This window comes from Notolabrus celidotus, chromosome 14, assembly GCF_009762535.1.
Source record: "Notolabrus celidotus isolate fNotCel1 chromosome 14, fNotCel1.pri, whole genome shotgun sequence".
Taxonomy (NCBI): domain Eukaryota; kingdom Metazoa; phylum Chordata; class Actinopteri; order Labriformes; family Labridae; genus Notolabrus; species Notolabrus celidotus.
The window spans coordinates 22,415,408-22,436,335 of record NC_048285.1 but is presented as its reverse complement, the minus strand read 5'-3'; the positions used below and the strand labels follow the sequence as shown (position 1 = coordinate 22,436,335).

The following is a 20,928-nucleotide window of genomic DNA, read 5'->3' as shown; positions in this document are numbered from 1 at the left end:
TGTAAGTCTACATTACACACATCACCATAATTTATGTTACATTTTCTTAAACTTAATGACAAGACATTCCTTTACAGTCTGTGTGGCTCTTGCAAAGTATAATCAGTTCTAGCAAACATATATGTAAAAGTTTGCCTGTTTACTTTTCTTTATACAAAAATAGTTCTTAACATCTTCTTTATATATCTTTACAGTTTTTTTTTTATTTTACAAAGACAACTAATTTTACTCTTATTAAACTGATCCCCTTTTCCTGCATTTCCTTTTTCAACCAAATTCTGTGTGTGTGTTGTTTTCTTTGGTTCACATTTATCTTTGGCATAGTTTGAGAGTGAGGTAAACGGGTGTGAAAGTCCACTGGCTTGTTACTTGTGCTGATAGAAAGAGCTAGAGGATAACAACTGCTGACCTTTAGTCATCTCCATAATGCTCCAATCACTGTTGTCAGTCACTTTGTGCCTACAAAGTGGGCTATAAAGTTAGTTACTTAATAATGACTGTTTCAAAGTCAACAATTGTGCACAACAGAAACACTGATACTCTCAAAAAGTAAACATTACAACTATTAATAGATTTAGAAATGATTCACAAAGTTTGTATAATCCCAAACAAGTTTATGATTCAAGGTTATTAGAATCTTTTTTTATAAAGAACAAATGTGCAGTAAAGCTAAGCAGTATGGTTGAAAACACCTTGATGCATAATCTCTATTATGATTTGTTCTTACTACATTTTTTGTCCTATAAATGAGACCAAGTTGTTTTCCAAACTGCTAAATATTGAAGATTTATACAAAGTTGATTTGAGAAGCACTTTTGTGCATAACTAGGCTTTGAATAAATGACTGGATTCCTTTTTTGAGTTCTGCAAACTTTATCACCAATAACCCATCCTCTCCTTCCTTAAACAATAAAGCAAGGCGTGCTTTAAAAACCTCTTTGGTTTCAAAATGGCAGTCAAAAAACCCAGGAGTGACGTCACTGAGGCATAGCGCAATTTTAATTTAATCTTTGCTGATGACCCAAGAAGCACTGCATTTGTGGTTACAAAAAATAGACTAAGACATAATAAATGTCTGTTTCTGTGGTTTGTTTCTGTTGGTCGGAAGCTGTGTTTTTCAGTAACCACTCAATTAGGCACACAGTTTCTCTTTTTATGTCATCACTGCAATTTTACTGTAATTAATGTAGTATAATGGTATGCCCATACGTCCCGGTGCCATGAGCCTAAGTTACATAAGTTACAGTATGTTATTCCAAAAAAAAGTGTCCTTATGTTTTCAATGCAGACCTTAAATTTGACCTGTCTCATTGTCCTGTGTCTTGTAGCTGGCTGACAGCAGCAATGCAATTAAGGCGACATTTTTTATTCCTATGTGATCTGCAGCATCATAACCAACAGAGAAGTGTTTGCGGCGTGTCTGGGTTGTCTGAGCAAACAGCATCACCAGCGTCCATCCTCCCTGTCTCCTGTCATGACACCATTGAATCCCATAAAAGCTAGTGTCTACATGTGTATTTATGTGTCTGTCTCTCACTCTGTAACAGTGTGCCTCTCTGCCTCTGTCTCCCAGCATCTATGTGTTTGTTCTTCTGTATATCTCTAGTCTCGAGGTGTACAGGAAGACACCACTGTTATCATACTATAGCTGGCACCAGTATCTAACATTCATCCTTGTTTGAAACTTTCAGAATGCACACAACACAGAGACGTACATGCTGTCTTCATCACAGGAAGGGGCTGACAATCTGTGTCAGTGTGATGTGTGTGTGCTACTTTGCATACTTTGACCTCAGAGGTAGACTCTCTGATCCCCGAAGGAGGAAGCAGGAATGTCCTACAATTCAATTCCAACAGCTCAATTGAGGTCTAACATAAAAAATCTGCCAAGTAAGCTTCTGAGGTTTGACTCAATCCCATATGTCAGAGTGCAGAGTTGAAAACTGGAAAGAGTTTTGTTTAAAGCTGAGTTCCTACTTTTTGTATTGTAACCAGTACTTACAATGTATAACGAAGTTGGTTAAATACCAATGGAACAGTAATACACTTATAACTCATCTGGGCTCAAAGGGGAATCACAAGTTAATCACAACCACTTCTGTATGTGACAAAAAAAATCTTAACTTTATCTTAACTATCTAAAATCTTAATCATTTTACGATAGCTTGACTCCATTATTTCTCTCCCCCCAATTCCCTCCTCTCTGCCTCTCCCAGCCTGTCTCTCTTCAGGGAGACTAAAAGAATATTTCTACTGGAGCTTGGCGCCACCTACTGAACTTTTTTTTTTTTTTTTAAAAGCACACTGCATTATTAACCTTTTCATATAAATTCATGAACAATCAGTTTATTTTATGAGGGCTACATTTGTCAAAGCTGAGTCTCTGGAAAGACTTTGGTAGTTCCTTGCCAACCTTAGCATGTGAATTACCCAATTTGTTTTTATAAGTGAACCAAAATTGCAGCAAATGTGTTTTATTTTCTTGTTGACATAGTATACCCTGTCTGTATCATATTGATTAAAGAATATTCATGACCTTGTGCAGTTAACACGAGCCAACTGCTGTGTCTTAAAGCAGAAGCTCGAGATCCCCTTAGAGTTAAAGTGGGCAAGTGCCAGGACATCAACCTTTTGATTCATTTTTGACGTTTCTCATCCTTTTTCTTGTGTAATGAGGAAGTTTTAGATGTTTCCAAAAAACGTGTACTCTAAACAGTTGAGATTATATTACTAAATTGTTGTGGTTTTCTTTGGGTAAGATTACCATGGAAAAATACAAATTGCTACTGCAAACACAAACAGACCATATCCCCACAATGACCATCTTCTTGTGAAATCAAGCTCAGCTTGGGAAGCTCTACTGTATTGTTATCATGCCCTACTACTGTGTTCTAGGTCATACAGTGTATAAACCTTGAAAATCTGACAAAATTTTGTCATTTCACCGCTCCCCCATTGACAAGCAGCCACAGAAACAATGGATAGTAAAATTGGGAGAAAGATTGGGCCATGTTTTAAGTTAAAAGACAAACTGGTTAATAATCATGAAGGTAGAACTACTGGTGTTATGGTCTGAGAAGTTACCCTGTTTACTTAAGTTTTTTAGTGGTTGAAGTAGTAACAGGCTGAAAGTTGCCAGTTAACACAGTCAATCGTAAAACCACAACACAAACGTTTTCCCCTACAGTAGGGTTCTTAAACATTGTCTTCTCTCATCATATTTGTGATTTTAAATGTAATTTCAACTAGTACTTGGCTGAACACCAACGTGCTTCACAGTGTTTTTATTGCCCACTGTGAAGAACTTTGTTACCTGTATTGAAAAGTGCTATATAAATAAAGTATCATTTATTATTATTATAAAATAAAGTAAGTGTTCTGTCATGAAATTACCACAATTTGTCAGCTCATCAAGGTTTATTTGATTTACAACTGGGACCACATTAGTAAGAAACGCTGTTATCATGTACTACTGTGTTCAAGCAATATTTCAGCTTCCCTCTCATGATGTCACCAGAAGATGTTTGCTGTGGGAATATGGTCTATTGTTAGTAGAAATAGGACAATCCTTTCAGAGAAAGATGCCAAGTGATCTGCTTTGTGTTCCATTGTCAGGTGACTTTTTTGTCAACACAAAAACAAGTGCATCATGGGAAAAAATGTAACTATCTACTGTATGTTTCTTGACAAATGCCCAGAAGAAATGGAGATTAATAATATTATAGTCATGACTGTTAGTATGGTGAAAGCATAGACTGTATATAGAAAACAATTAAAAAGAAAAATCACAAATTAATTACTTTTATAAAATAATCTTTCAACAAATGGAGCTGTGGTTAAACCTGCTATTCATAATTTCCCACAGACCCTGGTTATTACAAATAACTTGAATCTGTTGATTTATGATAAATAAAATTAAATATTTTGTCTCTATTCACACTAATAAGAGAAAGTACACCAAACAAATGTTCTCTATGTTCATACGAATTTACTACAAATATTATGCTTATAGGACTTTGTGCTGTCTATATAAAGCCTAAAATATTGATGCTAAGTAAGGCAGAATATGGTCCTGTCATTTACAGTCATGGACATTTAAGAATATTTGTCTGGAAATATTTCAGGATGGATTTTGTGTTCTTTTTGCACCGTGTATTGTTTACTTTGAGTCAGCTGAACTGTACACAATCCTTGGCCTTTGTGTCAACTATTTGAATGAAAAAAAAGTCCCCATAAAAAAAAGGGTGAAACATTACACAAGGGGACTCATTTTCGACCGATAAACATACTTACAACCACAAATTCCTCATAAAAACAGATAGGATACATTAAAGGAGGGTTTTAGCTTATGTGCAGTTTGAGGTAGAAGGCTGCCCTTACAGTCCATCCATTTTATTAAAGTTTATTTTTTCCAAACTTTAATATTTGTTTTTTAAAATGTATGTTACGATTTAGAGGGGGGAAATGTGCTCCAGGTGTAAACCCAGACAAAGAAAGCTATGGGGCCAATAATAAATACTCCTTTTCTTAAATTGCTTTTTCGCCGTGGTACCAGCAGGTGTCGCTTTTACGCTGCTATAGTTCAAGTCAGTCAGTTGATTGATGGTTGTAAAAAGTTGGAATACGTCACTTTTTAGGGGCGGTTCCTAAACGTGCAGAGAGGACATTGGTGCATTGCTGACGGTGTGTGTATGATGGAGAGAGAGATGGAGAGAGAGATGGAGGGAGAGAGAGAGAGAGAGAGAGAGAGAGATAGAGGGAGAGCGAGAGAGAGAGAGGGAGTTAGAGAGTGAGTTAGAGAGAGAGAGAGATAGAGAGAGAGAGGGAGAGAGAGAGAGAGAGAGAGAGAGAGAGAGCCTGGTGATGGAATAAAGTTCCATTCAAATTATGTGCAGCACTGTTTTGCTTATGCGCTGAAGTTGGTGATAAATATGTAATAAACATAAAGATACTGTTTTATTATTTGTATTATTATTTTAACCATTATTATTTGAATCATTGCTTTAACATACATCTATCTTATTTAATTATTAATTTATCTATTTATTTCTTGTATTCATCTAATCATGTTAACGCTACCTTATTTTTAATTTTTCTTTCCACTATTTTTTATTTTATAAATTTTACTGTATTGATTTCATTTTATTTTTAAGTATTTTATTTATAATCATGCCTTTTATAATTTTACCATTTCTGTGTTTTCTGTCTCTATGTTATTCTGTGAAGCACTTTGGGCTGCATGTTTTTATGTATGAAAGGTACTATATAAATAAAGTTGAGTTGAGTTGAGAAATTGTGTGTAAGTGTGATATTCACATAAAAACCTATTTTCACTACTGTGATAATGACATTGACACTCTGTAAGTTATTAGATTGAAAAACACTCAGTGATTTTTTTTTATCTTCATAGATTGTCAAAATAATGTGAAGCTGTCCTTATTCATTATTTGAAATAAGTTTCCTTTTCTATTTTTTTTTTAAAGAAGAAGATTCTTTCTTTAAATACTCTTATTCAATCAATCAATCAGACTTTATTTATAAAGCGCTTTTCAAACAATGACATTGTAACACAAAGTGCTGTACATAAAAACAACTTAAAATGGAATAAATTAAGAAAAAGATCCCAGCCCCAGCCCCGACCCCAAACCCTACCACAATCCTTAGGTTAAGAACACAATATATGCAACAATAGTAATACAAAAAATGAAAATAAAATAAATAAATAAAAAAGTATCTGGTGAATATTGAAATCTTTCAAGTATCCAGGTACCTGCCGACCAACGAGGTTTACAGGGGAGGGGCTTGTTTGTGAGCGACGACGTAATGCGAGGGGATTTCCACGCCCAGAATTAGCCAATGAGAGCGAGGGATCTATGTGAACGCAAAGCAGAAGCAACGAACCCTTCAAACTTTACACACATGGCAAAAAGATTCGGGACAGGTTTTCTACAAACTCAGAGGGCTCTACTGTAGCTGTTTTCATCAATATATGAAAGTTTAGAGCCAGAAGTGGGGAGAGAACCCGGAAATAATCCGTTTTGGAAAAAAATACTTCGTGGTCTATAAGGATTCGCTACATGACATGAAAGATATGGAAGTCATCAACAATACCTCTGGTAGGTTTTCCTCTGTAAATGTTAATGTTTGTGTTAAAGAGGCATCGTCAGCAGGCATGTGATTATTGAGAGAGGAGCCGCCAACACCCCTCTGACAAGCCTCCCTCAGCCGGCTTTAATGCTTCTTTGCCCTTAGGGTAACTTTTAATAATAACCACAACACTCAGTTTTTAGTCCCTGTTCACTAACAATATATGCTTTCTGTTTGTTCTGCAGGGGTGCCAGACTTTGGTGAGTAGAGACCTTTCCTCCAACTATACAGAGTCATGTAAGTGGGGGCTATAATATGTTATGCTGTTATATGCAAAGTTGGTCCACGGTCTGAAAAGAGAAGTCGATTTCTTCATCAACTTTGTGATCGTCATTTTGAACCATGATGTTTCTCTGAGAGAGCATTTGGAGACCGGGAAGTGCTAAGAGAGAAAAACCTTCATTGAACAAATCATGAAAAATAAATAAAACGTACTTCCTACTTACTGATCCTTTAATCATAACGTGTTCATTGAACCATATTTAGTGCTACAACTCCTGTGCATTATTTATTATGACTATATTAACACCTACATTATGTCTTGATAATTTATAATAGGGAATCTTCTGTGAATTGGGTAATAAATAAATTGCCCTTAGTTATAATAAATGCATTGCTCATATGTATAATAAATGCATTGCTCATATGTATAATAAATACACATTTACACATGGTCTCATGCACAGGAAGAATGATGTCATCCACGGTGGTTAAGTTATATGGATATGTACTTGAATTGATTTGTGAACTTGTGTTTGTTGTTGTATGTATTGCTTGTATGTATAGGATATGTGGACTGCTGTTGCGACACAAATTGACCCTTGGGGACAATAAAGATTTTCTAATCTAATCTAAAAAAAAAAAAGTTGTCCATAGCTATAATAAACACTTTCACTTTTTTTCCAATCTGGGGCAACAGGAAACACTCGTCTTTTTTTGGTGGCAAGTGTGAGAAGCTTGAACCTAACCACAGTTTTGAATCAGTTTAAAGTTAGATCACAAGTGTAAAGTATAGCAATCACCTCTGTCAAAAAAACCTCAACACATTTAAAAGATTTAACTTACGTTTTGATGCACAAAGTTTTGTATTTTATGGTAATTGGGCATGGTTTAACATTAATAATGCACCTGAAGGTGTGCTGATACAGAAAATAACAGACTGCAGAGAAAAAAAAAAGACATTTTAGGCAAAATCTTTTGACCCTATGTTTTAAAAGATAATATTAAACAAATGTAATAAAGACATAAATTCAAACATTGAATTAAAAAAATCCACCAGCTTGCCATTTATTCAGTTACTGTATTAGCTGTGTAAGATATTTCCTCTGCACGGAGGGCTAATATTATCCTCTATAAAAGGTTTAGAGTTTCAAAGTTTGTTTTTTCTTTTTAATACAGTGTGAGAAACCTTGAATCGAACATTCTGGAGATAACCTTTGTATCAACTTGAAGATACTGTATTCAATCTTTACCTTGTTTCTTATTTATTCTGGAGGGTTTGATTATTTAGTATTGTTTTGTAAAGCAGTTACAGCACTACTTCCCAGCCTAAAAGGAGCAAGAACTAAACTTCTTACCGGTTGAGCTGTGTTACCCTTTAAAGCAAACATCACTAATATCAGTCAGTTTGTTTATCTGTTTTTTAACAGACATCATAGAGGAGCTCATCAATGACTACCCACCTCTCCTACCTGGGCCTCCTTGCCCTCCTGCTGATCTCATGGATCACACTGGGGTCCAGCAGCCCAAGCTGGTACCGAGAGGAACGGCATGTCAGGTGAGTGGGATCAGAATACTTCACTTGGCGTTCTCTCTTGTACTGGTAGGATGTATCTGTGTAGTCATACTGTATGTTGTTGTGGTCGAGGTGGTGTCTATCTCTGTTAGTGGTTTCGTACATTGGAAAGATTCATGGTTTGCCACACCCAGAGGGTGAGCATGAAGGTGTCTCACATGCAGGGTAAACAGACACGCAGATTCTTTTCTGTAAAATAACTGTATGATTAGTTTCAGAAACACTCTGTTATAAGCTATATCTCCAGAACAAAGGGTCCATCTTAAAGATAGAAAGACAGTAAATCTTTTTCTGAAAGTTAGCAGACCAGTTGCTTCCATCAAATTTTCATTTAGTTTAAAATATTAACATAATTTACAGATTGATTGAGCTGCAGAAAATTCACAACTTTGCTATTGTGTATTTAATAATTTCAGATAATAATGACCACATTTGAAAGTAGTATCTCTAAAATATGGCAGTTTGCTGCTAGTTTCATCCTCAATGTGTTCTTTTGTTTGTCTTAGGGGTTTTATATTGATGGCCCATTAAATCAGTTGGTCAAACAAGCTATTAGAAGAAGTGACTTTGAACTTCTTTTATTACTTTCTGACAATCCTTGCATTTACAGTCATTCCAAACAACAATAATAAGTTGAAAGGTCATTTATTTTGAGTCATTTCATATTGCTCCTGAACTATATATAGGGAGTGTCCCCTCTGTTAGGGTGTGAAAAGTTGGATTCACTTCAGTGCTTTTTAAAAAGAGTAAATGTTAGTGAAAGAAACTGCAGTGTAGCATGTGTGTAGCATGTGTGCAGTGGTGGGGCTTGATTGTTTTGTTGTTGTACAGAGTAGTAGCTACACAGTCAGACAAGTCTGGCTCTTACCATAAAGCACGTGGTTTACAGACAGTGGGCAGGGCAGGAGTGGTGTAATCTGATAAGACTGCAGTGACGCAGCAGCCTGCACACACAGGTAATTATCAAAACAATAAGTCAGGCACACAAAGACTGCTGCACCTCCTTATTGTATCTTAAACATGCATTAGAGAGCATTTTGGTGTAATTACAATCTATACTGCATGTGCTGGAAGCTGACAGCTCCTCAGCTTGCTTTGTGTGGGAGGAGGCTGAGAAAGAGAGAGAGAGAGGGAGGAGGAGAAGAGGGGTTGTAGAAACCGTAATCTGACTCCTACTTTCAGTTTGCCTTCCTTTCTGTTTACAAGCCAAACCCACCAAGAGTTGAAGGAGTCACATTCTTCATCCTGGGGTACGACTCTGATTGGTCGACCCACTGCAGCTTCCGGTTTCCTGTTCTCTGGCTCTGTTCTGCTTGGCTTTTGTTTAGCTTCGTTGTTGTTAAGGCTTATAGGTATTCTGTGGGCTAGCGTGCTAGCAGAGGCATAAACAGGAGCTCTGTGACAGTGGATGTCTGTGGATTGACAGGGTGTTATGAAGCATGACGTCATGCAGAGGCATCACGCCACAGCTACACTTCACTGAGCTCTTAGCCTGATTAACAGACTAAAAAGCAACAAAGAGGATCTCTACTTCATTTGCCTGCAGGTTTGCTTATCCAGTTGTTGTTTAACTTTTGCTTCAGATACTCTCAAACTTTAGTGTGTTTTTAATGACGTTTACATTATGTTTGTGGTACTTCGTTTTTTTTCACTTCTTATACTTAGATAGAGAAAGTAAAAAAGAAAGAAGCTTGAAGGTCTGCGGTGTAACACAGAAATAAGACATTAAAATGCAAGAGGGGGAGTCGGGGAGCACATGGCTCACTCTGTGCTCTGATAGAAAGCACATGTATGAAGGAAGAACACGCACTGACTCAGTTTTCACTGCTGCTGGGATGCAGAATGATTCACAGCGTCTTCTGCTGTAATGGATGAAAAACATCTGGTTCTCTGTTCTGCAATGTTTATTTACAGTTGATTTTTAAAAACACTTCAGGGGTTTTATATTATGTTTGTTAGTAGCAGTCAGATCTTTTTACTTATTTAACATAAGTACAGGAATGTAAAAGTGAAAAGTCACTTAACTGATTATTTAGGAAAACGTCCTCTGTGACTGTTAGATGAGGAAATGTTACATTATTGAACCGTTAATACAAATGCACTGTTGTTAAACCAGTGGAGCTGCTTGAGGGGTTTGAACTGCTTTGTATGTGGTTTGGTCATTCACTTCATAATTTCACCATTTCAAGGTCAGCCCCCCCCCATAGGATAGTGAGATAAAAACTTGGAGATCTTGAGATAAAAGATGGGATGAAAAAGAAAAAGTTGCATCCTCTTTTTCTGGCATTTTCTTTAGATTTTTGCTTCTTTTTATACATTTTTTCATGCTAAAAAAAAATTCAGGTGAAATTTTCCTTTGTTGGACTTATGAAACACGATGAGACCCAAACTAGACAAAAGCTAAAAAGCTTAGGGACTTCTGCTTAACCTTAAAACAATGTACTTTGCATGTTTACTAAATGTTTCTGTTGGTCAAGTCTTAACCTGATAACCAAGAGGCTACAGTTTTCTAGCATCGTGTTTAGGAATCAGGAGTTGCACCTCAGGAAAAGATAAGAGATGTCACTACCTGTTACTAATATACATATCTGCCTTGATGAGTATATTCCTCTAGAATAACACATCCTTGTTGAGAAACGGAGGATGAAGTTATGACTCAGACATCAGCAAAAGGGAGGCTGTTGCTGCAACTACTTTTTAGTCTGCCAAGGCATATTTATCATCCTGGAATCATTATTTCAGATCAAAACATTAATCTGCTGTCTTTTCCTGATGTGAGCTCAAAGAAAAGTGCAAATGGAAGTCTCCTTCTCTGTCCATTTGGGACAGTCTGCAAACAAAGTAATGAAATAATGAATGACTTGTGTGCTATCTTGGTGTTTCTTTGTTGCAAAAGAGGGTTTCAACCCCAGGCCTAGTGAAAGGAAGGTTTAACAATGTTGATAATAAGGTTGTGTTGTTGTTGTTTCTTTCTCCACAGCCAGCTTACCCTTTCCCCAAGCCTCAGCTGCCGTCGTGCTCCTCCAGAGCCATGGCTCATCCTTCCAGGGGAGCCAGTTATTCCCGGCGGGGCAGAGAGTCTTCTTGTCCGCAGGGGTCTGAGAGCTCCGTCTGCGTTTCATCTCAGAACCGGGGCGCTGACACAGAAATGCTGGAGCGGATTCTGGACAAACCCAAACTGGTTATAATGGAGGAGCCCAAAGAGAGAGGCATGAGGTTTCGATATGAATGTGAGGGACGATCAGCCGGCAGCATCCTGGGGACAACCAGCACTGACAACAACAAAACTCAGCCTGCTATAGAGGTAGATACAATGTAGTTTAAGTGAGGTTTACTGGTTCTAAGAGACAGTTGGAGATCTTTAAGCCACAGTTACTTTTTTTGGCTGTTTACTCTTTAACCCCCTGCATCGACCCGTGAGGGTGAGGCTGGAAGGATGTGGGTTTGTTAGTGTCAGTAAGAAAGTCCCCACAAATCCAAGCTGGAGTGTGGTCGAAGAAAGACGGGTTCCCCCCTTCTGCATACTAACAAACACTCCCACACAGACACACACTCCTCTATACTTCTATACTTCACACACCGAAACTAGTCAGTTGTGCAGCAAACTGTGCAGGATGATGTGTTCATTCCATAGTCTGCTTCTCTCTTTAACGCTACCCTGTCCTCTCTGTCAGATTCAGGGTCCCATTGACCACCTCAAGAGGGTAACAGTCACAGCTTCCCTGGTGACCAAAGACCCCCCACACAGGCCTCACCCCCACTGCCTTGTTGGTAAGGACTGCCCCAACAGTACAGGAATCTGTGTTGTCACGTTAAATCCACACAGCAACCGACGTCACAGGTACACATCCATCTTATTTACCTCATATCTTAACAGATCTCTTTTTTTTTTATCCATTTCCTGTTGACTCTCAAAGTATAAAGCTTTTCTTGTTTTTGTATCATTTTCTTTGCTGCTTACAAGGCAAAAAGTCCTGATGAAATATTTTTACTTTCATTTTGCTGTCACAGCTTTGCAAACCTTGGTATTCAGTGTGTGAAGAGGAAAGATCTGGATGGCTCCCTTGACAAGAGAAGAAGACTAAATATTGACCCCTTTCAAAGTAAACAGACCTTAACATACTTACATATTCATCTGTAATTACATGCTTACATATGACTATAAAGGAGGCTCTGTTTTTTTTCCTCATTGTTGCTTTTGTTTTTATCATCCCTCAGCTGGTCACTCGAAGGGCATCGAAGACATGGACATGAACGCTGTGCGGCTGTGTTTTCAGTGTGAGCTCGAGTGGGAGGACGGCAGAAAAGACAGTCTGAGTCCAGTGATATCAAATCCCATCTATGACAAGAGTAAGACATTGCCAAACACAAACCACAGTGTAATCAAACAAAAATATAATTTCTAATTGTTTGCTTGTTTTTTTCTCACAGAGGCCACGACTACATCACAGCTGAAAATTACCTGTTTGAACCTTAACAGAGGCTCCTGCACCGGCAAGACAGAGATCTACATGTTGTGTGATAAAGTGCAGAAAGGTAAGAGGAAGACTTCAGTTCACAGAGCAGAGTACAAAACTTGGTTTTTAATACAGTGGTTACATGTAGCCTGATTAAAAAGATGGATGCCATGACAGCTCCTCAAAAGCAAAGCTTGCCTACTGACTGACAGCATTATGGGTTAAAGCCCAGCTCCTCCATGTTAACAGATGGAACATGGTTCATACTTAAAGATCAAAATTTATGTCATGTCCCTTTTCAAAGTGCTATTTTTTAAAGATTTTTTGTTGAAATGAGTCATTTGATGCTATAAAAGTGGTGTAACACTTTAAGTGATATGTCTGTAGCATAGACTGTATAAAATATGGACGTAGTATCCGTGACGTCACCCATCTGTTTCTGAACGCTGTTATGAAGCCAATCGGCAGCGGCAACCATATTGCTTCTGTCGAGCCAGTGTGACGTAAAGAGGCGGGCTTTGAGCCTCCTAGCCAACAGCTACAGTGTTCCTGCAGGCAGCTGTGCCTCTCATAGGAAGACTAGTAATCTCAAGATCTTCGAAATTGACACGTTAGAAAAAAATTCACCCTCCTCACAGTGAGAGGACATCGAGAAATTAGCTATTCAGACTACACTCATCTTTTGTACCAGGCTGTAAACATGTTTATTTCTGCTGCAAATATCGTCTTTTTCCCATTCATGTGTATGTGACTTCCAGTACTCCCTGAGCCAGCCTCAAGCGGATCCTCAATGAACTGCAGCTTTTAACACTTCCGCATTGACTCATATTTTTAGACCGGAGGTTGCCGCTTGGTCTGTAGACAGATGGGGCTGATGGAGCTTAATTTAACTACTTTCAAAATGATGAGACGACAGTCTGGACTTAAAACTGAACATAGTGCTTTACTGAAGAAAAAAGGGTGTACACGTTAGCTCTTGAACGACAAACTTTCAGCTAACAGAATCAGAAGCTAACTGGATTTTTTTCCCAACAATGTTGTCATGCTTCCTTTGTATAGCATTTATGGGTTCTCTATGAAGTCCTCTTAACACAAATGGCAAATGGCCTCCAAAACATTGTATGTGATTATTACTTCACAAACCAAATGTTCAAATGAAATGTACATCCTTCTTTTAACGTAACATCTACCAAATCCGCTGCTTTACATGCACCATGAACTTATTAACTACTCTATAGAATAAATTCAGTTCTATCAAATAAAGTCCCAATGGGGCTCCTGCAGTGTTCTATACTGGATTATCAGTGAAGAAGAGGATCTGTGTAAGACGATGTAACACTTTCACAAAAGTCATCAAACTTCTTATGACTCAGATTTTAGGATAATGATGTGACTCACCTTCTCAAAGCTCCCAAACTGAGGGATAGATACCTTTGTGGTTGAATGCAGGACTGATATTTTGGTCTGGTTTTGGTACTATTGGTTTGTTTCTTTCTACTGCCTTGGTATACCACAGGATTGTGGTAGTTATAGGTTTTTTGTTATTGTCTCACTTTGGAATAGATTAAGAGGATATCAGGATAATAAAATGATACTGCGTTCTCCAATGTTTCCTGATAAACATACCTCTTTGTGTTTCCAATGATACACAGACGACATAGAGATCATCTTCAAGCGAGGGCCGTGGAAGGCGAGCGCAGAGTTTGCGCAGACAGACGTCCACCGGCAGATCGCCATCGTGTTCAAGACTCCGCCCTACCAAGAACAGGACATTACCGAGGAGGTCGATGTCTGCGTGGTCCTCCGGCGCCTCTCAGACCAGATGGAGAGCGAGCCTATTGGCTTCACATACCTTCCACATAATCCAGGTGAGCCCAGACTGTATGGCAGTAAGATATTTTTGTTTTGATTATTTAAGGAGGATATCTGAAATTTGTCTTTCCTTATTTCAGATCCTTACGAGGTGAAAAGAAAGAGAAAGATAAAGTCGGACATCAGCTTCAGAGACAAACCTTGTGCAACAGGTGAGGACAAAATGATATCCTGTCTTTTTTTCTTTTTCTGGTATGAAGAGGCACATCAGAGCTCTACCGTCTTGTAGCCTTTTTTCCAGACAGAATGTCTGCATGTGCCTTTATCACGGCAAACATTTGACTTTTCATATTTGAAGTAGCTTGGGTATAACCACTAACATTTGCAAAATATTAGTCCAAAAGACAATACCCCTACTAATCTGTGAACATTGCTTCTGAAAAAAAAAGTATTCCACTAAGATTCCCATACATACTTGGATGTATGTAGATAGTAGGTCTTATAATAACCTGTGCAAACCCATTGAAAATAAGGCCTAAATGGACATGAACAGAAGCTGGGGTTGTCTTCCTCCAATGAAAATGTTATATAGTCTACTCAAACAGGATGGCTGCATCAGCCACACAACAGAGAAAGATGACATTACTTTGTCAAGACCTACATCAGATTAGAAATCAATTAAAAGGTATAAAGGCTTAATGAGATTTCATGATACAAGTGTGATGTTCCTAAAAACTGAGCTTTCATCATATTTTAACACCAATCTGTCTTCCTTCCAGCAGCAGAAAGTGCCCCTCCAGCAGAGCAGGTTTTCCACTTCCCCCAGCCTCAAACCATGATGTCTACAGATGATCATCCCTGTGCAGTCCAGCCTAGAGCACCTCCTGTAGTGGAAGGCTGTTACACCGGGCCTCAGGACTCAAACAATGACAACGATGCCTCAGCCATCCTGAAAGAGCTGCTAGAAAATCCTGCACTACAGGACATTCTTGCTGACCCTAACCTCACCTCCTCCATGCTCTCTGGCTTTGAGCAAGGGCCTGACGTCAACACAATGTTTGCCAACATGGATGTGAACTTAAACCAGAACTTCGGCACTTACCCTCAGGACTTTTCACATTTCAGCGACTGGCAGTTTAACATGCTGGTCAACGAAAGTCAGACTCCGCAGGCAGACGCACAGGAAACCTCCGCTAACGTTGTTCAGGTGAAAACCGAGGAGGAGCTATGAGGGCGGGGATCGTCAGGGTCATGTAGCACTTACACATCATCTCTGTCCGATTCCAGGCTGGAGGACTAATAACTCTTTTACGTCCGCATGCTAAATAAGACGCTTAGCTTAGCATAGCACAAAAACTTGAAGCAGCAGAAACAACTAGCCTACTTCTGTTAAGGGTACAAAGTCCACCTACTAATCTTTATTGGGATTTGATCTGGTGCAATGGAGTCCTGCTGTCATCCTGAAGCTCCAGCCAAGAGGTCACTGCCTCAGAACAATTCATAAAATGTGGGCTTTTACAGATCAGCGTTTGCACAATGAAAACAACATGATGAAATGTGTTATTGAAGTTTGGAGAAGCTTGTTTCTGATTTTCTAACTAGACTAGAAGGGTTGTTTTCAGTCTGTTTGCTAAGCTATGCTGAGCTAATTAGCTGCTAGCTTCAAGTCCATTTTAATGTACAAATATGATAATGGTTTCCCAAATTGTTGAACTTCTCCCATTCCCCTCCACGGATCCAGAGCCAAACAGGGATTGTCAACCCATGTCCGAGACTCATCATTTCTCTGGCTGCTTCCACTGTACAGTGTTTCTACACTTATTTGCTCTGTTGACCTCCTACTTACCCAAAATCTTTAACATTGCCTGCACGCCTTGCTGGTCAAGGCTTTAGCCACAACGATTAGCTTAATAATAATAATAATAATAATTGTTAAATGCTGCTAGCGTTAGCCTTCTAACCTTAAAGCGTAAGGTTAGAAGCAGGTAATTGTCACAGACTATGTGGAGCTCAAAAGGAGAAGTTCTGGACATATGTTACATGGGAACACAATAGCTATAGATGTCATAGTAAATAATTAGTGAGTAAGACCGCAATACCTGTCATGTTATCTTTGTGTGAGCTGTGTTTTGTTTGCTTGGGCATGATTCAGGGGAAACAAACTCACTTCCTACGAGAACCAGTCTGCAGCGTCAAATGGAATTAAAACACAAAAAGTTTGAAGGATGTAGTTTCATGTTTGCTCTCGATTGTCTGTTCATGTTGTTGTCGCACCGGCTGGCTTGTGTAATATTTAATCAACTTAAATGTAATAGAAACCTGGCACGCTTCTTGTATCATTACTCCGTGTGTGTCACTTCCTTTTGTTCTGTGGTTTCACTCTCGTGCTAGGAATACTAATTGTCAGCCTGTCATGAGTCCAAATCCGCCCCCTCACCACAGCACTGTACTGTTAATACTTTGTAGTTGAAAAAATAAAAAAGGCGCTGTTATTTTTGTGTCATCCTTACTTCCTCTGAAACCAACTGCTGTTTTTGAAATGAATCGTGAAGCATCAAAAGGAAAGGGCGACAATTAATGAAAGACGTCACCCATTCCCGACTTGCTCACTCATTACTGTAAGCAGTGACTATTGGCAACAATAAGGAGATGATATAATACTTTTACATGAGAACTTTAAATGTCAGCACTGTCAGAAGACAAACTAGTTTTGAGTGACTTTTGTCAAAGAAATTAGAGAAAGGAAATGTCTTGGTGTTCACAGTTATCGGACACCTTCTGTTCTCTTTTGTCTCAGACAAAAAACCTTTTCATTCCTAGATACTAGGTCTGTCACTTCTGATCCAGTAAACCAGGCTAAGAAAATGTCTCCTTCTGCTTTTGGGTTTTTGTGGTCACTAGGTCATCTGAATGACTACACACAAACATGACGGGAAACTTGCAACGCCATCAGAAATGTTTAGTCTTTGAGACAGATTGGAAATATTTCCTTGTAATTTGACCTTCACTTTAAAAGGTCAGAATGGAATGTTTCATAAAAGTTATCTGTTAAATAAATCCCCTTTTCCCCTAGCCTTTTGTATATATCTAGAGCACTTTAGTTTAAAAGTGGCTGGGTCAGCCGTTTCCTTTGTTTTAAATTGCTCAACACCATTACAAACAAATACACCAGTCCCTTTCTGTTGTGTTAAGACCTGTTTGCTAAATTTGTCAATGATTTTTACCTTAATGATTATTCACATTATATGTGAGTTGTTTGTTCTATGCAGAAAAAGCCTCCAGCTCCAATTTTAACAGCCCAAGCTGATTTTTAGAAAAGATACTTTCATCTAATCAACAGTCCAAAAACCTTAAAGGCCCCATTCAAAATAATAGAAAACAGCAACGACAAAAAAACAGCAAATACACACATTAATTTGCAGATGATAAATGTTTAAATTACTCAAAAAAAATCTGAATTGTTGATGATGGTCTTCTTTTTTTCAACTACAGCCCAAGTTAGTACCACTGCCCTCACTTCACCTCTAATACCACCAAACCTGTTCTTACAGAGCAGGAAAACAAACAATGGTCACAACCTTTCAGCCCATCTGCACACCTGGTTACCTCGTGCCTCTGCTGGGAGTGTATTAGTTACAGCAGGTGCCAACTTCTCTGGCTCTGCCGTCACTGTTGACTTGAGCTGAAAAGCTTTCAACAGCTGGGAAACTCCACACTGGGCTCGTGTCCAAGAGATTGTATCTAGAGCACACTCAGAGAAAGACAAGATTTCCTGGGAAATGGTACCATCATACCCCACTGCTAAGACTAGTCCGGACATGTCACTTCTTACAAATGGTGGAATGATTTGTGAAAAGCAGGTAAACTGTGCACTTTTATACTCTTATTTAAGCTGTAGACCAGCTGGTACAAAGCAACTTTGCTCCAACATTCAGACAGGAATGTGGTATACATATCACTTTAAAAGGACACATTTGGCTATTTTTTGTACATGCACTCACTCGCTAATTACACTTTATCTTTAGAAGATTCAAAGATGGACACATCTCTTGTTTTTCTTGGTGATAGAAACTGGAGTCAGCGCCTGCTTTGCTCAGCATGAAGACTAGAAATAAGCTGAACAGCTGGCATGGCTCAGTATATTAAACATGTTGAACCAAAATTAAGGTTTTATTACCTTTGGAAAGACCCAGGCATGAAAGCAGTATCGATTTTCTCACTGAAGACGGTGTAGTTATCAAAATGCTGAACCGTCCCTTTGAAGTGAGGTTTATGATCTGCTGTAAAGCAACATTTACAACCGTTATAGCTCCTTTGAAATGGAGTGAGTGTGCCATGAGATTGATAATTGGGATCAAAGACAAATCCAAGGTTTAACCAAGTGTTGGTTTATAGAAGGATGATTCTCATGACACTGCTTAGAGAGATATTCCAAAGAAGGCCGGTGTTCAACAGGTCACTGAAAGTCAATTGTCAAAGGACAAGTCACATGAATACAGTATTTCAGGGGATGTATTTCTATTCAGTTCATGGCCCAGTATTGTGGACTTTTCCACTGATGCAGCAACAAAACAAGGATTATACAGACAACTGAGGAGCAACTCTTATCAAAGGTTACAAAAACTATACGCGAAAATTAAAGATTGTGAGGTAGACTCTTTGTTTCCTGTCTTCATATCAAACGAGAAGGGTTTTCTAAAGTGATAAACTGCATGTTTCAGTAACTTTCAGGTTTAAGAATTTCAGAGGTATTTGTGGGGTCTCTGGGGAATAATTGAGCAGAGGAGTTGAGTCATGTGTGGTGGAAACTGTTGAATTGAGTAACGATTATGATAATGCAGAAGAAGAAGAAGAGGAGGAGGAGGTGTAGGAGGAGGAGGACATATAATCATAGAGGTTTAACAATATTGAGCTTTTTTCTTCCGCCCTCAGGAAGGGGAGGTTTACCTTTGGCTGGAATATCTGACATGAAGTCACACCCGCTTTCCATTAACACAGGGGCTTTCACCGATGACACACCCAATCTGTCAGGTGACCACAGCTGTTGATCAGGCATTTACTTGTATAACAGGCTCCTTTTATTATGAGTTACAGATATGTTATAAATAATATGAATATAGGTTTTGGACAAGATAAACAAAAATATTTTGTTGTGGTTGATCAAGCAGATTAAATAGCAGAAAAATTTAAATCAACTATTTTAAATTTCTGTCATACCCATTCAACAAACTGTATGGCAGAATTTCTGTCTGTTAACAAATAATATAAAGCCTAATGATGCAATGATTTTAAAAAGAATAAATACTCGGTCACCTTGGCTGAGGGGAGAGGTGAAACATGATCAGTATAATGTATTTAAATTTCTTCTAAATGCTCCAGTTGGTTCAGAGATTGAGTTTGTTATGATTTTCTAATCGTGGGTGTTTGTTTAGAAAGGGTAATTCCACACCGTGGCTATGTATGGAGTGAATCTTTATATTTACAGGTGCCTTATATGGTTATTTTCTCCTCCGTTGCTAGGTTACAACACCCACGGGAGTCCCCAACTTACCACAATAGCAGGCTGACACGGAGCATTGCAACTGACACAAATCAACGTCAGGAAGTGTTGAAAGTGAAACAAGGTGATAAACGGCTGCTTCGTCATAAATCCCCCCATCATTTTTTCCACTTGTGAACAGGAGCACACACTAAACCTGAGAAATGAACTCCCACAGAATAAATCTTAAATCTATGGATTATTTTATTCTGACTTTCATGTTATCTTCCTACTCCTTTAATTAAAGGCCACCTGGATAAGAGGGCATTGTCCTACACCTTGAGGATGTCTGGATTACTTTAGTTTTTTGTTATATATTGTATTTTTGCACTCCAAATATGTGGAATAAATATCACACAACTTATCTTGGTGCAGGTCAATGAGAAGGGCTTTCTTATAGGGGTGAAAAAAGTAACTAGTGTGCTAAAGTATGATAAAGTTTTTTTCCTTAAAGCTCCTGTGAAGAGTTTTAATCTGGCAGACAAACAGATTGAAATTGACAGTGGTGCCTCTTAGTCAATGACAAAAACAAATGGGACCATCAGTAACACGAAAGCCTTTAACTTCTGAAAGTATGAAGGTTTCAGACCTGACAATTGGCAGCACACTGAAGAAACAGCCTTTTGTTTTCACGAAATGTTTACAATGAGTGATATATTAAAAAGCAGGATGATATTTTGTTGTTAGGATATACTACCTTCTGGGAATAGTGAGACTGTTAAACTTAAGATGTATCTATTCTGTCTGGCTAATAACATTTATTTAATGTTTCATATATATTATTATAATGACTTGTCTAACTACTTGTCTTTAGTTTTAGTGCCTTTATTTATCCATTCAACTTTTATCCTTACCTTTTTTCTTATTTATTTTGACTATTATTATTATTGTTATTTTTATGCTTTAACTTATCTTTAACTTTTAACCTTTAATTATTTAGATTACATGTATCTTATTGCTGTTGGTTTGCATTTATTTCAAAGTCAATTTTTTGTTTTGTAATATAAAGTATGTTTTGCCATTATTTTATTTTGTATTGACACCTTGGCATGTTCAGGACTAGATCAGCACTGTGACGAGATGTACTGTATATCTTTTTCCAAAGGGGGCACCACGACTGAAAAAAAAAAAAGTGTTCAGACCGAAAACCTAAACTAAATGACACTTTGCAGTGTTGA

The 20,928-nt window shown here is 38.2% G+C and overlaps 1 protein-coding gene and 1 long non-coding RNA gene across 5 annotated transcripts; both read left to right on the top strand.

Annotated features, from left to right (window-relative positions):
• Positions 1–5,854: 5,854 nt before the first annotated feature.
• relb (v-rel avian reticuloendotheliosis viral oncogene homolog B) lies at positions 5,855–16,703 on the top strand. Of its 4 annotated transcripts, none has more exons than XM_034701927.1 (11): positions 5,855–6,116; positions 6,333–6,347; positions 7,797–7,924; positions 10,923–11,246; positions 11,617–11,783; positions 11,954–12,045; positions 12,161–12,292; positions 12,374–12,478; positions 14,052–14,267; positions 14,352–14,423; positions 14,994–16,703. In XM_034701927.1, the coding sequence occupies exons 1-11, from the start codon at positions 6,083–6,085 to the stop codon at positions 15,440–15,442; spliced, it is 1,734 nt and encodes a 577-aa protein (XP_034557818.1). In that variant the 5' UTR covers positions 5,855–6,082; the 3' UTR covers positions 15,443–16,703. The 4 variants fall into 4 exon arrangements, with proteins under 4 accessions (XP_034557818.1, XP_034557817.1, XP_034557819.1 ...); XM_034701926.1 differs by having other exon boundaries at positions 5,856–6,116; positions 14,991–16,703; XM_034701928.1 differs by having other exon boundaries at positions 5,856–6,116; positions 6,333–6,384; positions 14,991–16,703.
• Positions 16,704–17,720: 1,017 nt separating this feature from the next.
• Positions 17,721–20,458, top strand: LOC117825677. Its single transcript, XR_004633881.1, has 3 exons — positions 17,721–18,071; positions 19,144–19,242; positions 19,732–20,458. It is a non-coding gene; the product is annotated as an uncharacterized LOC117825677 (long non-coding RNA).
• The last annotated feature ends 470 nt before the right edge of the window (positions 20,459–20,928 follow it).

Coding starts and splice junctions, on each gene's coding strand:
- relb (XM_034701926.1), top strand. CDS start 6,083: ATGAAAGATATGGAAGTCATCAACAATACCTCTG. Junction 12,293..12,373: donor AAATCCCATCTATGACAAGA/GTAAGACATTGC, acceptor TTTTTCTCACAG/AGGCCACGACTACATCACAG. Junction 14,268..14,351: donor ATACCTTCCACATAATCCAG/GTGAGCCCAGAC, acceptor TCCTTATTTCAG/ATCCTTACGAGGTGAAAAGA.